Below are 22,992 nucleotides of genomic sequence, written 5' to 3'. Positions count from 1 at the left end.
GTGTCCAGTAGTTGTTCAGATGCTTGGAGCTCTGTTGCTGGGCTTGATCACTCCCCCCCCGATCAAGCTACAAACAGCTTTACATTCAGTTCTATTTGCTTTTGCTTTCACTGCTCATGCATCTTTAAAATGCAACACTGCAGTACATTTGCTGTTTGCTTCACAAGAAAACACAAGAAAAATGTTCACTTCTACACTTTGGTCTTTTTGAAAAAGAATTCCACCTATCATTAGTCGATTAAAGATAAAACTAGGATTACTACAACCAGTTGCCACAGAAATTCAGCAATCTCCGTCGTGCATCACAGACTGCAACTATGCAAAGTCATCAATACATCCATTAGTATTCTCTTTTGTTCACCTCATCATATATCAATCTTTGATATTTAAAGAATGCATGCTGTCTGATAACACAAGCACTACAGTCAGGGTTTCCAAGTCCTGTTTTCTTCACTACTCTGGCCATTTTAGCTCAGAGATCCTTATCAAACCATCCAGTCAAAATTTTCTTCACTCCTAAGTGAAAGGAATGGATTTCTGAAAAGTGGTTTCCTCACTCAGAAAACCGGAGCAAACCTCCCTAAAGCAACGGTTTGTACCATTATGTGGAACTTCAGATATATGAGTCTGCAGTTGCTGCTTCACTGATCTGATAAGGTTTTTAACAAATCAAAGCTGGTCTTGAGAGTTTATTTGTTACTTCTCACTGCTAATTACAAAAGGCTCGGACATCTCCAAACTATTCACAATGTATGTTCTAAGACCAAATATTCCACATCTAAGATGCAGTAATGTGTTTTCAAAAGGTTAAAACATGCAATATACACTAGATTAGACTTTTGGCTTGGGAGCTAAACATAATTTATGTTGAATATCATGTCCCTAGATCACTGTAAATACCTGAGGAGCTACATATATTAAATAAGTAGGTACCCCACAGATACAGGTTCTCCCTTATCTGTTTTTCATAGAGCTTATCAGACTGCTTTGTAAACACGTTGCATCATGGTAGATTTTTGGCTGTTACTGATGGTTATTACACCACAGTATCAGTTATAAATTAAAGAAGAGAGACATACTGGTAAGTCACAGCAGTAGGTGCTACAAGTTTCTATATTCAGAAGAACTTTCAGGAGCCAACTACCTGTCTGGAAGCCATCCAGGTAGATCTACACAGACTGTGGTTATTAGTAGCAGGTACTCAGCAGGGAGCGTTCAGGGGTTCTATCACCACAGATATAGCCTTAAGGGATATGTAACATTCCAAAGTGGCATGGGAAACTAAGGTTTCAAAATTTACAAATGGAGTTCCTTACATTATATATGTCATGCAGGTAAGAGTATCAATCAGGTGTGTCAACTGTCTCACAGTACTTGTACCATACAGCAATTCTATTGAAGAAATTCTCTCTGTAATGCATTTACTTCAGGGGGATGGATGATGTGCTGAGTGCATCCCAATATCCACAGAGTTATATCTGGCCTGGACTATACCTGCCTACATGTTGGATTGTTCCTCACTGGTCAGCATCCCAATTCCCTCACTGGAAAGCGAAGAAACCCACCAGGAGAGTTAGCTCAGAAGTTCAAATTTAACCTTTGTCCAACATACTAGGACAAGAGACACCCTCTCACCACACACAAGGCTCTAGAGGGTCACCAGTACACTTCATCTACTGTCTTTCTTCAACATAAGCAGATCACTATCCATATTCTTGTTACTGGAACCACTTGCTCTGCTATTCATATCATTATTATCATCAGTAAAAACAACTGTGGGAACTTTAAAAAGCAAGCACTTATATGGGGACAAATAACAGGAAGGGACTTAATCCAAGTACAGCCTGATAAAATGATAGGACCAACCCAGCCTCCATATGAAGAGGAACTAAAGCCAAAAAGTCACACACATTCCAGACCACTGGCAAATCTCAACTAGAATTCTGCATCACAAAGATCAGTACTGAAGTACACGCAATACAAAAACGTTCAGGGGTTATACTAAAGTGATTTTTATCAGAACTTGTCTTTTTGTTGTACTTTTCTATCATTCCTAAATTTTTGTATGTGCAAGTAAAAGCTCAAGATTTTAATTACCCCATAGCTTCCAAGCTATTAATAGCAACATATTGCAGCCACTGAACATGTCCACCTCCTGTCCAAGGCCTCTCCAGGGGGCTGGCAATCAATCCTTCACTGACAGTGAAAACAAGAAATAGAACACACTATTCAGCACAGTTCTCTCTTCACACAGTGAGAAGAAGTGTCAAATAGAAATACCAAAGCTCTTGGTTACTAATTGTTCCAAGAGCATGGAGGAATCTGAAAGACAGGTAAGGTACAGAAGGATGCCTAACCATTAACAGCAGTTCTAAACCCCGAGATACCTCTCACTGTGGAAACCCCAAAACTAAAACTAGCATGATTAAAATTCTTTCAAGTCCATTAAGTAAACAGTAATTCTTCACACCTACTAAGGCAGAAATCCTCAATAAACACAGCAAAGCTAGCATCTACCATTTAACTCAAGGGAATCTCCTTCCAGCATCTAAAGCAAAAAAACCCACTGGTATGAAATAGTACCATGTCTGTTGAGTTTCTCCAGATAAGATGCTTATAACTCAGCTATACAAAACGCAGAGAAACTGGAAGAACTTGAAATCTCTTCTCCCCAGTAAAGATCTTGCACAATAAACCTGGCATTCATTCAAGACACCAGAAGATGAGATGATGATCATTACCACCACCACACCACAATCCACAAACTAGATTTCAGTCTGTTTCTTTTTAGAAACACTATCTTGACAAAAAACATTGACTACTCAGCTTCTTTATCTCAAGGGTCAAGACACATACCAAATTACTGTTTAACAGACACATACAGCAGTGTAACCAGCACTGCCTGTAATTCACAAACTCTATTTCAGACAAGCCCTTCCCCCAAATCCTGTATGCACGAGACAATCAGCTAGAGGCAAATCCTTCATTTCCATCAATAATATTCCCCTGACCAGTCCTGAATAGCCTTGATAGCAAATTAGCATTTCTATGGGCTGAGACCAAATTTAGTCAATCTCACTGTGTCCTTGCTGATTTTCTTTTACTTGAAAAGAAAGTTGTTTTTCATTCTGTTGATTAACTGTAAATAGAAGAGTCTCAATTTTTTAAATCATCCTCTTTTTTGAGGAAGGTAGGGGGAGAAAAGCTTCTTTATTAAGAGAGAAGTTAATTCCAATGGAAAGCTTAAGGGACATACATATATCATACATATACACACACACACACTTAAACAATAAATTATTTCTTTTTAAAAACTGAGGAATTCCATTTTAATCCAGGTTGCAAACATTACAGCAAGAAACAAATCTCTCCACTAGGAATGTGATTTATAAAGCAATGCAGACTGACAGATGGAGCTTGGGAAGGTACATGCCAGCTGCTCTGCATTTTCTGCCCAATGCAACAAACAAGGTTCATGTTGGCTCTGGACTAAGCCACTCCCCTTATTAAAAACCTGTATATTATTTACATACAATATATAAAAATACTGTTGAAAACTTAATTTTCAGTTCTCCTGCCAAATCAAATCAAAGAGATGTCTTAGTAAATACGTTGGCACAATACAATGTTACTGCCAGTTGTCACGGTCTGTCTGTACAACCATAATGGCATGCCCCACTGAACTCAAGTGACAGAAGCAGACATGCCCATGTGTCATTTTCACACAACCCTTGTACGCTCAATTAGTAAGGCTTCAAGGCTGCATGCACAGCAAAGGTAAGAAGTTTGGTCCAAGTCTTACATTCTGTGTTTTACATGATTTAGACAATGTAAGTTTCAGTACAGAAACCACATATTCCATTCCCGTAAAGCACTGCCCAAGAGTAGCACGTACAGCTGCTTCAAAACTACCTTGAACTTTCTTGTAGTGTCTGATCTGCCTTATGACATCAAACACAACTTTCTTCAGAGCTTGCATAAAGCAGGCTCTGACATCAGAGACATCAGCCAGAGTGTTGGATTCATCATCCCTAGAGGTATTTAAATCACATGTAGATGTGGCACCTAGGATGTGGTTTACTAGTGGACTTGGCAGTGCTGGGTTAACGACTGGACTTGATGGCCTTAAAGGCCTTCTCCAATCTAAATAATTCTAGGATTCTGTGATTCTAAAGCCACCCTTGGACTGTCAGACAGTAAAAGACATCCCTGGCACGTCCATAGTGGGCTTCTTCCTTCAATACTACGAAAGCTACCCAAGGCTTTGAGCTTATGATTACTTTGGCACAGCAGACAGCAGATAACAGTGAACTAGAGAACCTATAGTGCATAGAGAAACAAACAGAATGTCTCTCAAATATTGATCTTTTGTTTTTGTAGTAGAGTTTGAAATTAAAATGGCTTTCTGTTTACTTTCTTAAGTGATGGCATCCACCCACAAATATTAGCTCATCCAGCAAGACATGTTCCTTGCTAAGTCTGAGACTTATTTTTCACTCTTTCTTTCGTGGGAATAAGAAGGAAACACTTCAATATTTATTAGTTACTTCAATATCCTCTCTGTGATATAGTGGTAGCAGCATAGAACCAAATTCAAATTTCTCCAAATGGAGAGAAAAATCAGAACTTGACAGACTTTCATGTCATGCGGGTCACTGACTCGAGAGCTCAGGGAAATCTGCTTCGGGGCAAAGCTTCTCAGTTCACTCTGTGTGAAAAAGTTTTGTTATGTTTATCATAGCAATGTTTCCTTCTGTAGATTTTGTTTACCTCTTCAGTTTACTCTCAAGGACTGGTGACTGTGGACATGAAGTCTTTTTTTTCTGTTTTGACAAATCAAACTGAGGGTCTAAACCCAGAATACAACCAATCTTTATCTGAAGACAAGCAACATGCTAAAATTTGATTACTTCATAGCTAAGTTTCAAAGACTAACTTTTTTTTTTTCCAGATTCTCACTCTCTAGTCCTCCCTACTTTCTATGCAGGCCTGGCATCACACCAAATAGCATTGAGCAAGCAAGGTTAAAACAAAGAGATTTAGCATAAAGGATTAAATTATAGTCTCATCTGAGTTTGTCGTGTTATCACAGATTATTACTAAAGACATTCCAGTATTTAAAGGGTGGCTACAAAAAAGATGGTATCTCCCTTTTTACAATTTACTCCTGGGGAGATTCTGATTAGACACAATAGGAAAAGTTTTCACAATGAGAGCAGCCAGTCACTGGAATAATATTGTCAGGGACTATTGGTGAAATCCCCAACACTGGCCATCTTTAATATTCAACCGGACAGGGTGCTGGGGCATCATATCTAGATGAGGGTTTCTTCTGCACCAAAGGAGTTGGACCAGATGATTAAGGTCCCCTTCTGTCAAGGTTTTCATTTATCTGGGTCTTCAAAGAGACAAGGGCAGTTGTTGGTTGCTGTAAAGTTGTTTATTGCATGAATACATCAGCCTCAAAGGCAGAGAGTTCAGAGCATTGAAGTCCATGCTAAAAGCTTTCTGGCATAGAGTCTCAAGAAGAAGCAGGAACAGCAACTCTCACACCATTTTTTTCTACCTCCATTTCTTCTTTTTCTCTCACTCCAATACAGGGGATTTTACTCATAAGTCATCTAATCAGCTAAAACCATGATTCTAAAACATTCTCCCTACACTTATCAGAACTCAATTCTAAAGTACAAAAGTAGTGTCAGTCCTTACACAAAATTTACACATATAGTTCCATCTATTCACATAAATGGTTCTATCTGTTCTATCTAGAAATGCAAGCAATGTTCTGCTATGTCTTCATTATGTCTGGAGCTAAGTTACTGAACTTTGAACTAGGCTTTAGGGCTTTTTACTCTCTCAAGGCACTTAAATTATATTCTTTCTTACTTAAAACTAAAACTTACACTCTGTTTCATATCTGTGTGGTTTAATATATTTTAATTTCTCTAAAGGCTTTAATTCAATCCCTGCATTCTTTTCTCTCTCTGAGGGACTCAGGGAGGCTTCTATTTTATACACTCCAACACCCTTCCAAGATGGTATTCTATTTTATGTCAACAGTGCTCTGAACCCATACAACAGGTAACCTCAACATCTATCTGCAAAACAAACACACTGAACGTCAGCATCTGCTACAGGATTGGTCCAAAAACAAGCAGGCTCAAAGTTACACTCTGCACTGCAACAGGTTCCTCCCCACGGAGACGTCAGAGATGTTGCAGGACAACAAAGCAGTGAAGGAAATGGGAAAAGAGAGCACAAAGTCATTAGCAGGCCTGTCCAGCTCCAGGGAGAATCTCAAGGCAACAAAATGTAGAGACAAGAGTTACACTGACCTTCAGACAATCAGCAAATTTCTGGATTGCACGTGTTCCTAATTCAGGAACAGTTCTCATGTTTAACAGAGTCACTTTAGACACACAGCTGCTGCCCAGATTTTACAGTTCAGGCAGTTCCCAAACACCACAGTATTTTTAAAACAAAGAAAACAATGGCCATTATAGGATCAAATTCTCTCCTCATGCTTTGTATCACTACAGTGCTATTTAGTGTCTTGAAGATGAATATACTCAGTCCAGCAGAAAATCATCTCAGTCACTGTACTTAGCAGTGTACTTAGACCAGAAACTAGTGGATTCCCACAGTTTTGTAGCAGCTTGTTTCCCAGCACAAGACATACTCTCACATAGCACACAGGCTATACAGTGATCTCATAGAAATAAAGTAATACAAGGAATGGTTGTTTTTCTAAGAACTTGCACGTAATTGGAAAAAATCAATGTCGTTTCTGTCTCTATCTGATCACATAGACAGCAAATTCTGCTCAGACTTTGGTGTACTCCTGAACCTGACTGTATGATTTTTATTAGACAGTGGCTGTAAGCACACTACATCCAGCTTCTGTTTCCATAATTATTTTTATTATGTTAAAATTTTATCCTCTGATTAGCAACAACATTCCAAAACCTTACATGAAGAAGCTCACTTACATACTGGGTTATTTCAATTGCAGCAAGTAGAAATTTATCTCCTCTAAGAACCAAACACAGCAGAACAAAACAGATGGTCAGGAGAATGAAGGAGAGGGAGTAGGAATGGCAAGTCAATAATATTTCTTTGCCCATCAAAAAGTGAACAGAATAATAGATAATCAGAACTAAACAACTAAACTCCACATCCACCAACAGGCAAAATCTAACTTCTAGAAACCAACAGAAAAAAGCAAGCAAATTCTTTAATAGGAAATACAGCATCGAGTTCGGGAGTGAGGGAATTGCTTTGTTTGGTTTTTCTAAACTAAGTCCCTGGGGAAACAATTGCTGTGAACTGGTACAGCAGTAGTTCAAGTGAGTAGCTTTCCCTAGAAGTACAGCTGCAATGCCTCTTGCAGACACAATTACAGCAAAGTTTTCTAACCAGTGTTGAAGTTGCACTGGTATTTGTAAGATGTACCTTCCCATGATTTTAAAGACTGCTTCCCTCCCTTTCATGTACAATGTAGAGGGCAGATTTAGGCATATGCAGGAGGTGCAAAGAGTCATACAGATGACAGCAGAGTTACACTTCCACGAAACCAGATGCATAAGAACAATCATATCCACATCTCTCCCTGTCTCCCCCCTTCAGCAGTAAAACAAAACCTGAACTATTCTATTTCAGCACTTGTCATAGGGCCATCAGTACACCTTTCTGCCTTGTCTGTAATCAGTTTGAGTGGCCTTACTACAGCCAGAGAGGAGCTGTGCTCAGAGAAACAGGAACGTATCACCACAGCTGTGTACCCACCCATACCCACACTGCCACCACCTCTGCATCTGCACACCCAGGAGGAAGCTGGGCTAAAACACAGGGGAGAACATGTACAGCAGTGGAGCAGCATGCGGGAGGGTGGATCTGTCATTTCTGAATCCTTCAAAGCTTGGGATGGCCTCACTGCAATGCAAGAGGCAGAAGTGGTAGTCCAAGAAAATTTTATGCCCATTACGTCTGCTTACTATCAGAGATGAGATTCTCACTATGATCTGAGCATCCACAAGCAAGTCCAGGACTGGAACAATTACATTTCATAAGCTCTGTTCAAAACTCTAATTTAAAACAGCAAGAAGTGGCTGTGTCAATAAAGAAAAAAAAATGCAGCCATACTCTGACAACACGCTCTTAGTTTTACTAAAGAAGACACAGTATTTACATGTAAATTAAATCCTGCATGAATAGGGGGACAGAGAAGAAAAAACTTTTTATACAAAACCAGCCTAAACACTGAAGATATGTCCAAAGCAAAACTGGAGACTGGTCTTTCTATCACCTCCCCTCCCCACCAGCTCTTGTGTTAGGGAACTGCTTTTCAGCTTCCTGCCTTGTTGTTTTTCAAAGGAAACTGGAAAGCACAAAAAGCCAAACAGACCAACAACAAGCCTGTTTTCTGTTCAACAACTACAGAAAATTAATTTTGCTATTCACAAAAGGAGAATTTTCTTATCATCACGGATGGCCACATTTTTGCACCCATTATACTTAAATAATGATGCATTTTTCTTAACTTTCACAATGGCTGTTTGCATTTAGTCATTTTCTGAGGAGGCAAGAAGCTTAAATGAGTGCCTTTGCTCATTATTTAAGTTCTCTATTTGCATAACTCCTGCACAACTGCTCCATTAAACACCTCTTCACCTCCAAGGCCAATTTTAAAAAGCCTCCTGCTTTATGAGACTGACAAGTATGACTCACAGTATTCCCCACATTCTTTTCCCCCAGGCTTCGTGGGATGTTATGCAGCCAGTAAAAGTACCTGTTCCAGTTCATACTCCCCCACTCCCACTGCTGCTGCAGTAAGCCCTTACAGCAATCTGGGAAAAAAAGTAAAGCTATTTCTCTGCTGTAGACAGGAGACAAATAGTAACAGTATTTGCTTTGCACATTGCCCTTCTCAGCACCACAGTTAGCAAGAGTGAGTGGCTGAACACAACGAAGGAAGGTTACACACTCTCTTCCCCATTCTTCCTGTGCTCTTACTCCCACCAGAAGCTTGGGAGTTTCTCAAGACCCTCATATTGCTTTTCTGTTATCCTTCAAACCATTCCCATTTTCTATCAGGAAGACAGAAATTTATTCAACATAGATTATCTACTCCTAAAGTTCCTTCCATGGTCAAGGAACACATTTAAATACTCTACACATATGACATTCAGGACCAAAACCAGCAACTTCTCTCTCCAGCAGAGAAGCAGGAATCAACAGGTACCATATCCCTGCATGCTTGGTTTCTATCCCCAGTAAACAAGCTTCTCTCAAAATTACAAAAATACCTCCCTCAGTCTCTGAACAGCCAATATTCATTCACTGCAGAGCACAGAGAAGAGCTGATTTTACAGTTCATGTTTATGAGCAGTAGGTTTTTAAAGCAGGAACGTGTGCTAGAAAGCTTTCCACTGGCTGTTATCACTCTCCATTGGTTAAAGGACAGAATGATAAAAAGGAATGAATTAGAAAACTCATTTAGAAATGACAGCCACTACTAAAGAGATACAAGGTTTCTTACAAAGTAAGCTGCATTGTATGAGCCAAACTTCAAATGCACCTATGGCAACAACAATTTCTCTAGCCTTCAAAGTTAAAGACACCTTAGAAATTAGATTAAAAATCTATTGCCATTTAAGACAAATCCCAGGACTAGTGCAGCAACCACATCATTTCAGTGCTGGGAGAACATATGGTGTGCTGCAGCAGGAAACACACCCACGGTATTTGAAGAGAGCCCTTGTAGAGCCAAGCACTTCCAAACCAGACGCATATTTTATCTAATGCGGCTAAAGCCAGGAGTTTGCATCATAGAAACAATAGCTCCTCCCAGAGATTTAGAAATCCTGCAAGACAGACAGCAAATCAAAAGCTGAACAATCCCCAGCAGGGCTTCAAAGATCTTGTCAACATAAGTGCACTGATCCACCATCTCTACCTGTTAGTCTGATACTCTCTGGACCTTGGCTGAAGCACCGTCCAAGCCAGCTGCCATGAAGCTTCTCAGTGGAAGCCCTGGAGGTTATAACCATATTTTATAAAACCTTTTAAGGATGAGGTCCAGCTCTGCTTTGGGGACACGCATGTTAAGAGAACGCCATTCCTCCTAACATACTCACTTTCCTTCACTGTTAAGAGAACCAAAGCCCTCTGAGCAGACAAGTTTTAATTATGCCCATTTAACTCCTTAGTCTCAAAAAAGTAACAAAAGGAGCAGTTTCCTGAAGAAAACAGGTAAGAGGCCTCCTAAGAATTTTACTAATAGGGAAAATCATGTCAGTCCCATTCCACATCGTCTTCCCAGCTGCATTCCATTTCCTCTGTATCCTGTTCATCATGGCTTCCTCAAGTAGTTAGACTACAGCAGAGATAAGGCTTTAATCTCGATTCTGTTCCAACAAAGACTGTTTTATAAGGAAATGTGTATGTCTTCAGTAGCTGCAGTTTTCAAGTTACTAGCAAACCCATGCCAGTAGAAACTGTTTGTTAGAAAGGTATAGTGAAAAACAGCTGCATAATATAAGTTGCAAGGCAGTAAAATATGCAGCTAAATAATAGAAAGAGATTAATTAAAATAAAATAGGCAAGGGAGAATAGTTTTTCAGATTGGATCTGAAATGAGACAGTCAACAACATGAGAGCAAGACAAAACGGTCTAACAAGCGATCTTCTGCAAGAAGACTTGAGCAGGGAGAGAGAAATCAGTAAATTCATATTAAGACCACAGCCTAGGAGAAGCACATGGAAAGAGAGATATGTCACTAGTAAAATTAAGTGACATAAGAGCAACTAACATTACTAGGTATGTGAAAAGACAAGCCATGGCATGGCATTCTGCAGCTACTTAGATATTCATGCAGTAATCTGATGCACCTGCCTGGACACCTTGTTCTTCTATTGCCCATTTGTTTTATGCAGATGCTTTCTTATCATAGGCTCAAGAAAACACAGAACTATTGCATGAGGACCACAGCTCAAGTATTAACTTGTAGCACACCTGCTACAACAAAGTCAAATAAGATGCACAGCTGACAATGATTGCTGCAGGACAAATACTGCTTGGCAGATTTGCTGACCCCAAAGTACAACAAGGAGATCAGAAAATGATGAAGACATGCATCTGGTAAAAGATTATCTGTGGGAGGAAAAAAAAAAGCCAACAAAAAACCCCCACACTTGTCTGATAAGGTATAGTTTATGAAAAGTATTATCATGTGAAACCCTGGTGTGAAAATAGCCAGCAGAGTCTACACTTCAATTCTTTTCCAAGAATTGTTATGCTTCAAGTGGTAAACAAACGGGGTTTTTTTCTTGGAACTATTTATAACTTTAAGACCACCCAGTAAGAACATTACATTCAACTCCAAGGATGTCAAATCAACATTTGTTTTAGTAAGACTCCTCTGTGTGAGTTCTGAGAGGCCTTCCTGCTTTCTTAACAAAAGTAGGAATGGTACCACATTTTATTCCTATTTGTCTTTGAGGTTACAATACAGTTAGGACAGCGATGCAGAGTCTCTTCCCCATGAATTCTTTAACTATACATCACCACGGTACCAGAGCTTCCTTGCACATGGAGCAGTGTGCTTGCACTTTAACTTCTGCTGTATAAAAGAGTAGACAGGCTGAGAGAGGGAGCGATTACACTATCACAAATAAATCTGCTATCTTAACATAAGAAACACAAGAAAGATGCAATCTCATTGCAGAAGAGACAACCTTTACTGTTCTTTTAGAATATTCCATAAAGTCAGAAGATACAACATGGCACACATCCTCTGTGGAGGTTATGAAGAGACTTTATCATAGGGAAGGCTCAAACTAAGGTAAGTTTTGACTTTCAGATATGTTTCCAGTTTGCCAAACCCCAGCACTTACTAAACATATTTGATCTGTAACCTTTAACATGAATATTATTAAAGTCCCCTTGTAAGTAGTCAGTCTTTTTCAGAGTTAAACTAACCTGCTTCTTTAGCTCAGGCAGCAGGTTACCTACCAATTCCAACTCACATTAACACAAACTGCTGAATTTTACAAGTTGTACCAGAAAATGCTATACTCATGTTTCACTCCAAGTTAAAAGTCTCATGCAGGATTCCCTATTTCTCCTTTTCTTCTGAACAAATCAGCATCATAGTAACAAATTATGTTGTGCAAAGCAAGCGTGTATGGCTCCTGTTAACAGCATTAAGGACTCAGGTAAGTAATGAGCAACACTATTAGCACAGTCTCAGAAAAAGGTGGTATCTACACTCTTCCCAAGGAAAATAATGCATTTCCTCTAAAATCAGGAGGAAGATTTTAAAGTTCTGTTTTCATCTGCAGCACAATAAATTGATTCTTTAAAGAGCCCACCTGTTAGAAATGCTGTATCTTCTATTTCAATATCTGGCACTAAGCTGATGAAACACTTGACTGAGCCCCTCCAGCATAGTCAGGACACACTGACAGGCTGAGGTGCAGGAGGAAAGGCACCTGCAGAACCATATTGCTCAGTGCTGTGCTCAGGAGCACACCATGACCTATTCTCCACAGCACCCTGGTCTTGGCTCTCAAGGGCTCTCTGCAAGTTTTGAGCTGCAAAGGGCTATTCCTGCAACCCACAGGAGACATCAAGTCTCAGCCGCTGTCTCACCAGCAAGGTCAGGAAATGGGAGGAACCAGGCTGAGACACAGTTATCTACCATTTCAAATTCAGCAGTTACTTCCCTTTACATAGGGGCAGAGGGAGGTGAGGATCCCTCTGAGCAAATCCACCCGCCTCTGTCACCAATGCTCAGTTTTGGGATTGGGGTGGAAGGAATAGCATCAAAGGAAGACCACTCTAGGGAACATAGATGCTAAAGAGAACATGAATGCTCAGGTAATTATGAACAAGCCTGGACTACGAGTAAACAGCATCCCACAAGTAATTTCCTACCTTGCAACAATAAAAACCACACTATGCTCCTTTAGACTCCAAGTCACTAAATAAGGACTAAACCCAAGCAGAGAGAGCAAGATACCCCTTATCCCTCAAGCTGTCTTGCTATGCCAGGACTGACTGTTTGTCCACATAGTTGCCACCCCACCATTCTGTAGCTAAGCAAGATTTCAGTGACCAGAAATGTCAAACACAGACTGCTTTCACTAACAAGAAATAGAGCGGCATCTTCTCGTGCCTCTGCCAAGACCCACCAACACGCAAACAGTGCTGTGAGCGTTATGTAACTCCTGAGGTACGCAAAGCAAAAAAATTACAATCTCAAAGCTCTTATGAGAGGTGACACGTAAAATTCTTAAAAAGTAATTGCTGCTAATGAGTTCAGTGATGGTTTCAGGTGCATATTTTCCCAAAAGAGTCATTACACTGCGTTTGTGTATACTGTCTGTGTTTCTGTGGATACTTACTCTCTGCTGTGTTGCAGTGTAACAGAGGCAGACTGGAAAGGGGTGGGGTGGCAGGGGGAACAGCACTGGAAGTCCACACAATCAGGTTCTGTTCCCAAATCTGACAATATGTCCCTAAATGACCTTCCATGAGCCAGTTACAAATTCCATGCCTCCACTTATGCCTTTGTAAAATGAAGACAGTTCAAAATGCTAAACAAAGATACTCGGAAGTTGCATCAGTTCTTTTGTTTCAGAATTCAGGCTTTTTTTTTCTGTTAAACTTAGATTAGATACTAACAGGAACTTTGCCCTCAGAGGTACAACACTTCCTACTTGTACTCAGCCTGCTCTTGCACTCTTACCTTCATTACAATTGCCTTCATTCTCCACTTTATGAGGCCTTCTGAAGGCTCATCTGTTTTCTCTTCACCAGGAGAGCTACTTAATGTAACAACCTCCCAGAGAACCAGGGGGAAGTGTTAGATTGTTGACCTATTTAATCATAGTTTTTTCTTCCTTCCAACAGTTCCACAGGACTGTGTACAGCAGGAGCAGCACCAGGAGCAAGGATCACACTCAGCATATGCTGACCACAGACACCCTGTGGTCTCCTCTTGCACAAACAGAAGGGAGTGGAGAGCACTTCCCTTGTGGAAGAAACAATACACACCTGTAAAAGCTATCCCAATCCATTTTACTGCACCATAAGGTAGCACTTATGAAGAATGGAGCAGGAATAACAGCAAACATCTTGCTGGCTTCTTAAACCAAATATACCAAAATTAATGAAAACATTTCGAATTTGGAAAAGCTCATATCATCTACCTCCTTTGGACACAAATCAGACATACAACACCCTAGGATTCATTTTCTTTAGATTCCGTGTAATCACTTGCTGAATCAGTGAAGTTGGTGCCTATGAGTTAAAGCTTTATTTTCCAAAACACAAAGACTCTTGCATAGGCAGAGAAGACCTACACAAGGCACAGAAGAGTTATAAGCCTAACCCACCAACCTGTCCCTATATTATTATTATAAAAAAAAAAAACAACAAAATCACACACAGAACAGGCAGTACCTTTTAAAGTGCTGGCAAACATTTGCTTAAACTATGTTAAAATAATATTATTTCAAAATACCTTTTTTAAGAGAGTATTATTTAAACCTACAAAGGATAATAGATTATACACTTGTATTCTCTCATTGCTCTCTAATTTTGAGCTATATTTGATGTTACAGACAGTAAATTAGCCTTTTCTGTTAAATGTTCCAAATTTAGCAATGAAAATCACAAAATAAAAAATATTACCGTATTTACTCTCAATACAAATGAATTAACCTATGAACATAAAAGCATGCAAGTTTTCACAGTATATAAAGGATTTGTATTAGTGACAATTTAAGAAGTTTATCCTTTTAGAGCAGCTCATTTCCTGAATTAGACATTGTGAGTGAACTTCTTTGTACTGAACTAAGTTAAGCCACTTTCCATGTGTCAGGCAATGAAATCAAGTGTCAGACCATCTACCAATGTTTGAAGAAAAGCCACCAAAAAAAAGATTTGTTAGTGTTGGAAAGGAAATATCTATTGTATAGAAGTGTAGAACTTATCAAGCAAAAATAGTTCTTCTATACATCTTGGAATACAACACAAATATTTATGAAACTTTTTGCACGCAACACTACTGCTCAATACCACACATTTACTTTTCTACCAACTGAAAAAGATATTTGAATTATTTTGCAATAGCAGTTAAACTGCAATCTGTCCATGCTTTTGACTGTTTTACCCAGAATAGCTTGCTAATTCACCGTTCAGTTTCCACATACCAGTCAGAAGCTACAGAAGGAAGTAGCATGACAGAAAAACACACATTTAGGCAACAGCACTAAGTTCCTTAAAAGGTCTCCCAATTTATTTTTCTAAAGCTGCTAAATCTACCCACTTGAGACTATCAGGATGAGAATTTACACAAGGAGTGCAAGCTATTTGTTTGGAGATTCGCACAGTCATATTAAAATTATATTTGAGCTTAAAAACAAAAATTACAAATGGATTTTCACAAGTGGTCTAGAAGCTTGAGACTGACAAAACCTATGTATATCTGCATATGCATAAACAAGGCTATAAGGAACACTTTATTTAGACAGTAGAAGAGTTGTAAGCAGTGTTTTATAGCAGAGAGGCCTCTCTGGGATACACACCAGTCAACTGAAGTTGTTCAAAAGGAAGTCATCAGTGCAGTAACACTGCAGAAGCTGACTTTCCTGTGTCATTCTAATGCTTCATAAGCTAGTTATTGTAAATAAATTCCTTAAAACACCACAACAACTCTTTGCAGCCAGAAAAATGACTAGAGAACCTCTACAGAAGTTAGTATTTTTCAGCTGAAGAATCATAACTAGAACTGCAAATGCTTTAACTACTTCTTATTTCTGTATTAAGCAGTACTGATCAAGTTCATACTGTCCAGAGTACTGATGAAATTCCTCACTAGCATCTTCAGCTTTATGCTACAGATTTTCAGATAGCCTTCTGGTTACAAGGTTACCAAAAGGGCTGATCCCAGAATACATCTGCAGACTAAAGGATTTGGTGAAGACAGGGAACTTACATTTTAAAAATATTTCTTAAAAATTAATACATCTACACATAAGAAAAATTACTCCAGAAGGCAAAAACGTGCCTTAAAGATTTAAGGTTCAAAATCTGCTCTTAAAACTGCTCAGAGTTTAAGCTTCTGAGCTAAAACAGGGATCTAATTTTCTACCTGCTTGTTACTGAAGCTTCCAACCAGAAACATCACAGATTTTAAATATTGTCAGAGATTAAATACACTAATGTACTTATAATGCCCTTTTCCTTCTATTCAAAGCCAAAATCACCACCAAAACATCACAGTGTTCTTCAGTTATTACTTCTACTTTTGGTTTCCTTTACTTTTTTCTGTCTCCCTTTTTCTTCTATCCCCCTCAAGACTACCATGATACTGTACTTTCCTTTAAGCACTGCAGGTCTTCCTTAGAAGCTTATTTGCTCTACTTCTGAATTCTTTTTTCTTCCTAACAAATAAACTTTCTAGATAACCAGAATACACATGATTTGGAGGGCAAACTCCAGCCATCATTCTGATATAGTCACAATGTGCCTTAGCAAGAAACTGCTTCCTGCTTTTCTAAGAGCAGCAATTTTCAACTTGAGATTCCTGAATGCTGTCAACTTTCCTAAATGCTTGAGGAAAAGGATACTTACTCTCCAAACAGCTAGATTCACCATCAGGGAGCCAAGTTCCAGCCACATGAGCTTTTCCCGATTCCTCTCTCTTCCCGACTCCCCCTCCCCCCCTCAGGAATCCCTAAAGACATTGAAGACAAGTTTTTCTCAAAAAACCAGGATGACTGAAATTTTACCAGAATTATTCTCAGCTTAAATAAAGGAGACAAAACAAAACTCCTGTATTTTTAAATTACATGTATATATATATGTATATACAGAACTTGAATACAGAAAAATTAGGGGTGGGAAGTTATAGGAAATTACTTTCCTGCATAAGTCAGCAAAGAATATAAACCTTAACACTGAGAAAATCATTCTGTCTCCTATTACAATCACTATGAATTGTTAGTGCCAGCACTCAGAATCCTCTGACAAACCTGTTCCATCTCAGTGGCACAACTCAGAGTGGGTAACAGCACACAGTAATTTTTACCACTGTGGAGCTCTTAGCTTTTTCCACGGGAAAAAAGATATCCCTCCAAATTCAAAGTGGCTGAACTGAACCAGCTACATGCTACCAGATAGGTTACAATAAGTAGCTACTTGTGAAATATTTTAGCATGCACTTCATGGCCAGGTTCTCCATTCTGGTCTGGTATTTTTATAAAATGTCCAATTACGTTAAACACATAGATTCCGTACTGCATGTTTGTTAAGTTTCTTCCTTTCCTTTTCTCCCTTCCCACCCCACAACACTCATACAACCAAATCTCATAACCCAGTGCCCTGTGTCATATTGCCTAATCCAGCAGTGTCCCCACCACATGCACTGGCAGTATAATCTGTTCAGTAGTCCAACTGGACAGCAGATGGCTTTCTATCAAGTGCTGATTAAATAAATCACCTCCATCAGACATTTAAAAAAATTCATAGTTTTATCAATACATTTACCATTTTTACTGAGTAAATGTGCAATACATGTAAAATGCAAGTGAGGTATATACATTTTTCAAAGCTACGGTACAAGACTGCATTAGGAATTTTAGACTTCCAGCTTCCTTTCACAAGGGATAAACACAGCTGTACAAAGATAAAACAGACCCCACCAATCCCACATCCAGCTGACCTTGATACTTGAGGTGAAAATGAGCTACCAAATTAAAAAAAAAAAAAAAAGGAAAAGGAAAAGCCACCCCAAATGACCGGATGGGAATTTGCTGAAGTGTTGTGCTTATTTGGTTTGTTTGATGGAAGTAAGAAAAGACAAGCTTCATGACTCTGAAGAAAAAAATGATGTAACTGAAGATTTTCTGCACCTTTCTGACATAGGGAAAAGTCAGGAGCAGGAGACACGTCAAAACTTGTGCTGCAATTACCATACTCATGTATTTGTCATATTTCCCATGAGTAAAACCAAATGAACCTCGCCTCTTGGAAGCATTTATATCAGCAGCTTTCTCTGGGTGGAGCAAACAACTCGGAAGCATAAATAGACATTAACTCATACTACCTCATATACCACAAAAAAAAAAAAAAAAAAAAAAACTTGAAAATATGGCTTGTTAGAGCAGTTTTAATTCAAACATCTCATGGAAAAAAATTCACTTCATATTATTAAAGATGTGTTTGCATATTTGCTGCTCCATTACTAGAAAATAGTAAGATAGCTTACCAGCAATGATGATACCAAAGATGCTACTAACCTGTATTAAATACTTATCACTGGTGAACTAGTATCAGAGTCAACAAGTTCATTTTATGAGCTGTCTAGTAAATAAAGTTTATTTGCCTTTCCCCTTCAAATTTTTTTACGGAAAAAAAGAGCTGAGTTTCAGCATCTCTGGATGGCTCTGCATTTAGATCAGTATGACTAAATAGACTTAGAGTCACGTGATGTAAATCCTGAAAAAATAATAATAGTAAATTGTGCTTAACGTAGCTTCACAAAAGAAAACTCAAAAGAAGGCCAAGAAGCACTGGCAATCTGCGGGAGGGGAAAAAAATCCACACCGACCGGTGGAGAGACGCTACAACCAATGGAGCCTCTTCCAGCACGAGAGCCGGTCTGCAATCAGTGTTGTAGGGTGTTGGAGCCGGGCAGGCTGCGAGAGGCACAGATTGCCATTTTGAAACACCGCCTGACGCCCGCACGGCGCTGCCAGCCCACGGGCAGCCTGCTGCCCCCGCACGCCGCTCACGGCAGCGCTGCGGACCCGCAGCGCCGCGGCTCCCTCGGCCCCGCCGGGACCCGCACGCCGAGGAGGACCCGGCGCGGGTCCCCGAGCTCCTCCGTGATGTCACCCGAGTGCGGGGCCCCTTCCGCTCCCCGCGCCGCTGCGGCCCCGGTGGAGCGCGGTGCGGGGCCGCCCGGCACCCGCGCCCCACGTGCGGCACATCCGCCCCGGGCACCGCCGCCGACACCGCCCCGGGACCCGTCCGCGGCCCCCGGAGGGAGCCCCGCCGCCGGGAAGCCGTGCGGAAACCCGGGATACCGGGTGGGAGCCGGCTGCACGGAGAGGCTCGGGGGCCCTCGCGCCTCGCTCACCCCCACCCCAGCCCTGAGAGGTCTCCGGGATGTGACTCATGATAAATAAATACAGGGGGGGGAGAAAAAAAAAAAAAAAAAAAAAAGAAGAAAAAAAAAGACACACCCTCGGACCCGGACTGACATAATAACCCCCTCCCTTCCCCTCTGGAGCGGGGGAAGGGAAGCCTGGCTGTTCAGCTGGGAAAGTTGAAAGAAAAGGCAAACCCGAGGGACCGACTGCGGGGCGGGAGCCGCGGCGAGGGCAGCCAGGCGCCGCTGCCCCCCGGGCGGCTCCGGCCCCGCCGCCCGCACCGGAGAGCCGAGCCCCGCCGAGCGCCGCCGCCGGCCCCCGGTGCGCTGCCCCGCCGCCCCTCACCTGGATGTAGTTGTTCTCGCAGTAGTCGGCGACTCGAGTGAGGTTCTGGTAGCTCTCGAGCAAAGCCCGCTTGCCAGAAGGGATTTCCTCCTCTAGCAACATCTGCAACTCTGCCATTTTCCACCCCTCCGCATCGCTTCCTCTTGCATTAAAGAGACAGCGGCAGCGCCGGGCTCGCAACCCGCCTGGTATTGTGGGATTCCTCTTCGCCTCGCTTTCGTGAACGCTCGCTTTCCCCACCCATCCTTCCCCCTCCTGAGGGGAGGGGAAAAAAGAAAAAAAAAAAAACCAAACCAAGAAAAAAGAGGAAAAGCCCGCCCACGCTGTGCGAAGGCAGCCGGGAGTTGTAGGCAGGGCCGGCCGCATGCGCGGGGCGGCCGCCGCTCATGGGCACCGCCCGCGGACCGGAGGGACATGGCGGGCCCGGCTGCTCCGGCCTGGCTGGCTCCCGCAGCAGGGCTACTGGACTGCCCTTCTGGGAGCCCACAGACCAGGGGACACAGTGATGTCCTTCCCTTGCCCCGCTCAGAAAAGCCCTAGCCCTAGAGTGCTGTCCGGAGGCAGCGCCTCTGCAGGAGAGGCCAGAAGGGTCTGGGAAGGAAGCACTGCTGTGGTTATCTGGCCGTCTGGCTGGCTAGAAGTTAGGAAGATCGCAGAATCAATTAGGTTGGAAAAAGTCTCTGACCTATAACTAAACCTATAATCTCCAGCCTATAACAAAACCACCACCATGTCAACTAGACCACGACCCTAGAAGCCACATCCAGTGTTTCCCTAAACACTTCCAGGGACAGTGACTCCACCACCTCCCTGGGCAAACCTTTCCAAAAATGACAAAAGACTGGTAAGATGCTGGTAAGATGTTAGAGGGATCATGGTTTGGGGCAACCAGTCCCTTCCAGAGAGTTACCCTGTGAGGGGGAGGGAGAAATACTGAATGCAAAGTGTGTAGATCATCAAGGCCTGCCCAGTATAACTACTAAAAATTATTTAGGTTCATGAGAGGAGCTTAAAAACCTGGCTGAGATAAATACAGTATTCCTGCCATTCATTTACCTCAGTTGTTAATCATTGTTCAGGGCCTCCTTTGGCTGTTTGCAAAGGTATGGAAGACAAAGGTCTGGTGATTACTTAGTACAATCTTTCTTGCCTGTGTTTTTTGTAAGCAAAATCGTGATTCTGCAATTGAGCCAGGAAAGAAGCCAGCAACAGCAGGTGACTGTTCTGCTGGGATGTCTATGCCTGCTTTTGCAATGAGTAACAGGCCCAGAAGAAGCCATCTCCAAGGCTGTTCATGCCATGTCCCGTGTGTCTGCAGTCACAAACACAAAGGCACTTAGTCCTTGCATTTTAGTAGCTGTCCCAGAGAAATCCACATAGTGGTAAAAAGTCTGCATGTTTCAGGAAATAAAGCAGTCTCAAGCACAGTATATGCCTCATGTCTGCATAATCATGTGACATTTTACATGTTCTCTGTAGTCTGTCTCCTATTTGCAGTACTATTCTGGTCAAGATGCTTTGGTGTTCTTGCTGCTGTCTCTTAATCAACGTGGAGAGGGAAAAAAATAGATCTGCCTTCATCCCTGAGGTTAGCAAACTCCAGCATCTCAGCCCAGAACTGTAGAATCAAGGGTGAAAGGTAGGGAACCCGGAAAGGACCAGTGGGCTTGGGAAACTCTTTGCAGCTGCAGTTATAAAAAACACCCCCTATCTAGGAGCAGCCAGACAGGTACGAAGAAAAGTATTTGAGAGCTCTTTGAGGAGCAAAAGGAGCTGGTATGTTTGCAGCACTTGCTGTGGGATAAAAATGCATCTGCATTGCTGTCATCTGATGGTTAATTTACTTGGCACCTTAGCAAAATTGTTTCCAAAGGGTTTTCAATAACTCTCTTTAGGGCAACATTTAATTTCCAATAAAACACTTTATTTTGGATTCCTTTTAGTGTAAAATAATTAAATTTATTTGTATTGAGATATTGGCAAGCTTTAAATGTGTCCTGGGGCAAGTGTGACCAGAACCCCCTTCAGGCACTGGCTTCTCCTTGTTTCCAGTACTGATTTCTCCTTGTTTCCAGCTATATATTAATACAAAGACAAATTCGATTTCTCTATTCACTTTTGGCTGCAAATTTCTTAACACCCGTTGGCTTGGATGAGTCTGTAATTGCCTACAGAACACAGACTGGCTTCATGGAAGCTGTTAACATCCTCAAATATAGCACAATTTTTGTTGGCTCTTCCTAAAATGTTACAACTACCTCTGTAAAAAATTACAGATGTGTGGGGCCTTGCCCATCAACTTTTTTAAGTATGAGAAAAATGAGTGGCATGTGTTTTGCTAAATGTATTGTGCTTCCCTTTGGTGGGCAGGCTTGTCCTGCAAGCCCATGGCAGGACAGGCTCTGAGCAGGCAGTGGGGGCTCCCAGGGGATGCATCCACCTGGAGCAGTAGAGCAGTGGCTCCAGGAGGGCTTGCAGCCTTGTGCCCTGCTGCAACTCTCGACCTGAAAGGCCTTGAACAAACCCCACCAAGCGTACTTCAAAATGTTCTCACAGCTCGAGAAGGCCTTGGAGGAGCACATCAAAGGTCGCCACCTTGTGACAGCTGCGTTGAGGCTTTTCTGCAGCTGCCGTGGCACTGCCAGGCATTGTCCCCACACCCGTGGGGATAGACCTGGGGTAGATCAACAGCCAGACTGGCCCCAGGTCCACTCCTGCAGGACCTTTCAGCTGGGTACCACACAACCATGGCAGTGCTGCTGTGAGGGCCACACAATGCAAGATGTGCTGGGGGTTGTGGTGTGAATATGCTCAACTGATTAGATCAGCAGGTCTTATTAGCTTCTGCCCCCTGCTAGCCCTCCTTCTCTCTAAATGACTCTGCAGGGTCCCTTGAGTGTCTTTGAGCGTATTCCTCGGGTCTGAGGCTCTTGGAGGGTGCATTGACTCAGGTGCAATAGATCGAAGCTGGCTCCATGAGTCTGCATGGTGTGTACACTGAGTGATTCTAAAGCACCTGAAAGAGTGCAAATCTAGCAGAACCAGTGCTGAGCCACAATCAATAAACCTTGGGCTTGAGCTGACATTTGCTGAAGATAGTAGTGTGCATCTAAACTGCATTCACTGGGGTTTCTTTTCAGAAATTATTTTATTTGGTTTTTTTTTTCATTTTGGTTTAGTTTGTTGCATTTGGGCTTTTTTGCTCTGTCACATTGCACAAGACAATAAACTGCTGATTAGAAAAAAAAATTACCTAACTTACACAAGATACTTTGAATGTGCAAAATAGCTGGGAATTAAAGTTTTCCTGGCTTGGGCTGCTGGACTGGCAGAGGAAAACATGTAATTCTGTCCATCAATCTCCACCTAAACAATCACCCAAATGAGATCCTATTCAGAGTAAAATGTGCTTATATATCTCTCTGTGTCTCAACTTTAAGTCTGAAGTTTTATCCTCCTCATTGGGGCATGATGATCTCCAGG

At 41.6% G+C, this 22,992-nt stretch overlaps 1 protein-coding gene across 4 annotated transcripts in view; it reads right to left on the bottom strand.

Moving 5' to 3' along the window:
- The window catches only part of ABI1 (abl interactor 1), a 78,730-nt gene extending 58,950 nt beyond the window's left edge, over window positions 1-19,780 (bottom strand). For 2 of the 4 annotated variants that reach the window (XM_033055947.2, XM_033055956.2), the window contains exon 1: window positions 19,510-19,780. In XM_033055947.2, the coding sequence (XP_032911838.1) occupies window positions 19,510-19,626 (117 nt within the window). In that variant the 5' untranslated portion in view covers window positions 19,627-19,780. The remainder of the gene's footprint in view (window positions 1-19,509) is intronic. The other 2 variants (XM_033055940.2, XM_033055931.2) reach the window with 1 other exon arrangement.
- Between the last annotated feature and the right edge of the window lie 3,212 nt (window positions 19,781-22,992).

This window comes from Catharus ustulatus, chromosome 1 (genome assembly GCF_009819885.2).
Source record: "Catharus ustulatus isolate bCatUst1 chromosome 1, bCatUst1.pri.v2, whole genome shotgun sequence".
NCBI lineage: Eukaryota > Metazoa > Chordata > Aves > Passeriformes > Turdidae > Catharus > Catharus ustulatus.
The sequence above is the reverse complement of the archived record's forward strand: the minus strand, read 5'-3'. Positions and strand labels throughout refer to the sequence as shown.